Raw genomic sequence first — 2,585 nt, 5'->3', positions numbered from 1 at the left:
TCGGGGTCCTTGTCCTTGCTGCCAGCAGGCAGCACGGCCGGGCTTTGTCTGACCAGCAGCTGCACGATGTCGTTCAGCCCCACGCTGTAATCGAACAGGGAGTGCCCATCTTCCATCTGCAGGGAAAGCACGGAACCGCTCACGGAACCGCTCACCGCCTGCGCCGGGCTGGCTCCAGCCTCCCATCGAGCTCAGAGCCCGCCAACATCCACCACGTGGCTTGGGAACCATTATCAGCCAGATCTGGGCCCTTCTTCCCTCTCAGCCCTCATATTTAAATGCTCTTTTTTCAATCTGCCAGAGCAAGGCTTCCATGCTGCTCTGGACTTCTACCCAGCCTCTAGGAGATCTGGAAAAGTTTGCAGCACGTTCCCTAGAAACATCAATTAAACAACTACAGACCCCTCCAGATTTCCCTTAGGATTCAAAGATAATTCCACATTACCTACCAAACACAAAGGGAAATTATTTCTTCCTCAACTCAGACACATCCCAAATGCTAATGCAGATTGTCTTTATATTTTAATTGTGATCCAGATTATTGTTACACCATCTCCATTATTCGTAGCATTAAGCAGAAGCCAGAGTTAATCACACACTTTTCTCCCAGCAAACACACATTTTTTCCATTGAAAGTAAAATCAAAAAAGAGTCAATTCAACTTGAAACTACTCGATCGCTCTTTAGCATAGTCTGGCGTGTCCTAATTTCACACTCCCTCTAATTCTAAGAGTTTATCTGGCAAGTCTGGCACAGTTTGTAGTCAAATCAAGACCCTGCCCCTGCAAAAAGAGAAGTGCAGAGGCAGAAAGGGGCCCCTCAATAACCTCTCAAGAGCTCTAAGGAGCACAACCATTTTAGAGTTAACATGTGAGGCTGGAGCCCACGGAGCAGTCAGAAGTTCAGACAAGCTTCCCCACATATTTAAGGTCTGACTAAGAAATTATACAGGAAATGATCATCCCTTTCCAGCCTAAACCACCAGAAAAAGCAATCCCTGGAGCTTTGTTCTCTATCAGGGGGAAGCAGAGCAAAACCACAAAAATTTACACTTCACAGGAATCACTATGATAATTCAATTCTGATTTATGGCATCAAATGGCTGTGGAACAATCCCTGGAAATCTGACTGCACAGGAAGAGGTCTGAGCTTTTTGCTGGTTCAGAGATGAAAACTCCTCGAGGTGCATAAGAACACACCAGAAATGGGCTGTTTCTTCTCAGCCAGGACACGGTGTCACCAACATGGGAACAGCAGCAGCAGCAGAGGACACGAGTGACAACAGGTGCAAAGTGAAATGGAAGAGCACAGGAACAGGACAGGAAACCACAGGAGCTCAAAGCATAGCCAGAAAGAAGAGCCCAGCACTGAGGACAAACCTCAAACAAAGGAGGCAGGTTTGAACTCACAGCTAATTTCCTAACCCCACTGCCAAACTCTCACAAGTAAGAAATGGAACATTTGCAGGGGTTCCAACAGCCAGACAAAGCACAATGGGAACAAGGCCTGAGAGAGGCTGGGCCACGTTCCTGCCTGAGCCAGGGAACACTGGAGCTGCAGGAGGAGGGGTTCCCTTTGTAGGGCAAGGGCACACTGACTGAAAGTCACCACTTCTGAAAACCTGCTCCAGCCCAGCTGCCTGCACTGACCTCAGGGACAGGCTGACAGGTGGCACCTGTCCTGAACCAACCTCCCTTATCACTTGATTTACAACACAAATGGGTCAGTAATGCATCCAAATCTACACCAACCCAACAGAAAGGTGATGTTACCATCCTACAGGCCTCTTCTATGCTAGAACTGGTACCTGAGCTTAGACTGAGGCTAGTCCAGGGGTATTTCCATGTTCTACAGCCACACTTGCTAATTACAGAGTACAGTTAGCTCAAGACTGCCTAAAACAGAAAGAAAAGCAACTAGAAAAAATTGTCCATCTGCAGCCAGCTGAGCATCCTGCTGCTTTTCCTGAAACTAATCCTGTGATCAACCAAACAGGAGCTCAGGAATTTCTGTAGCACAAAAGTTTAGCAGCACAGGACTAAGCAGAATACACCAACTGTATTTTTAAATGGTTTTGATTGACTTCACTGCTAATTTAGTTACATTATTAACTCACAGGGAACAAAACAGCTGTGCAACAGCAATTGTAAACGCATTATTGAGAACATAATACAGCACTGAGCCACTCAAGTGTTCTGCACCTAGTGAGAATTTGATATCAGACCTGAAGAACTTCAAAATCATGAGATGCTTTTCCCAGTTTACAAAGGAAAAATAGATCTTTACGGCTTTCAGAGCGGTGAAACACACAAGGCTCAAAAACATTAAGCACTTTAAAGATCATAAAATAACTGGCAATTTCCAGGCACTTCATAAAGGCGATGTCAGGGCAGAAGAGCAACACCTTAGATAGAAAACAGTAAAGAAAAGTAAGAATAAAGGCAGCGGGCTCCTCTCCTGGCAAACCCACGGACGCGGGAGGGAGCGGGGATCACTAGATGGCAGCAAAACCCCTTATTTCCACGCAATTAAAAATAAATAAATTAAAACATCCGTCCTCAGCTGGAGGGGAGCAGGGCCCGGGT

The 2,585-nt window shown here is 46.3% G+C and overlaps 1 protein-coding gene across 1 annotated transcript in view; it reads right to left on the bottom strand.

Annotated features, from left to right (window-relative positions):
• Positions 1–116, bottom strand: part of UHRF1 (ubiquitin like with PHD and ring finger domains 1) — a 9,011-nt gene extending 8,895 nt beyond the window's left edge. Inside the window, exon 1 of the mRNA XM_031064008.1 lies at positions 1–116. This exon is cut by the window's left edge and continues 88 nt beyond it. Coding sequence (XP_030919868.1) covers positions 1–116 — 116 coding nt within the window.
• Between the last annotated feature and the right edge of the window lie 2,469 nt (positions 117–2,585).

This window comes from Geospiza fortis, unplaced genomic scaffold (assembly GCF_000277835.1).
Source record: "Geospiza fortis unplaced genomic scaffold, GeoFor_1.0 scaffold299, whole genome shotgun sequence".
Taxonomy (NCBI): Eukaryota; Metazoa; Chordata; class Aves; order Passeriformes; family Thraupidae; genus Geospiza; species Geospiza fortis.
Note: the sequence above shows the minus strand (reverse complement) of the source record. Positions and strands in the feature narration are given on the sequence as shown.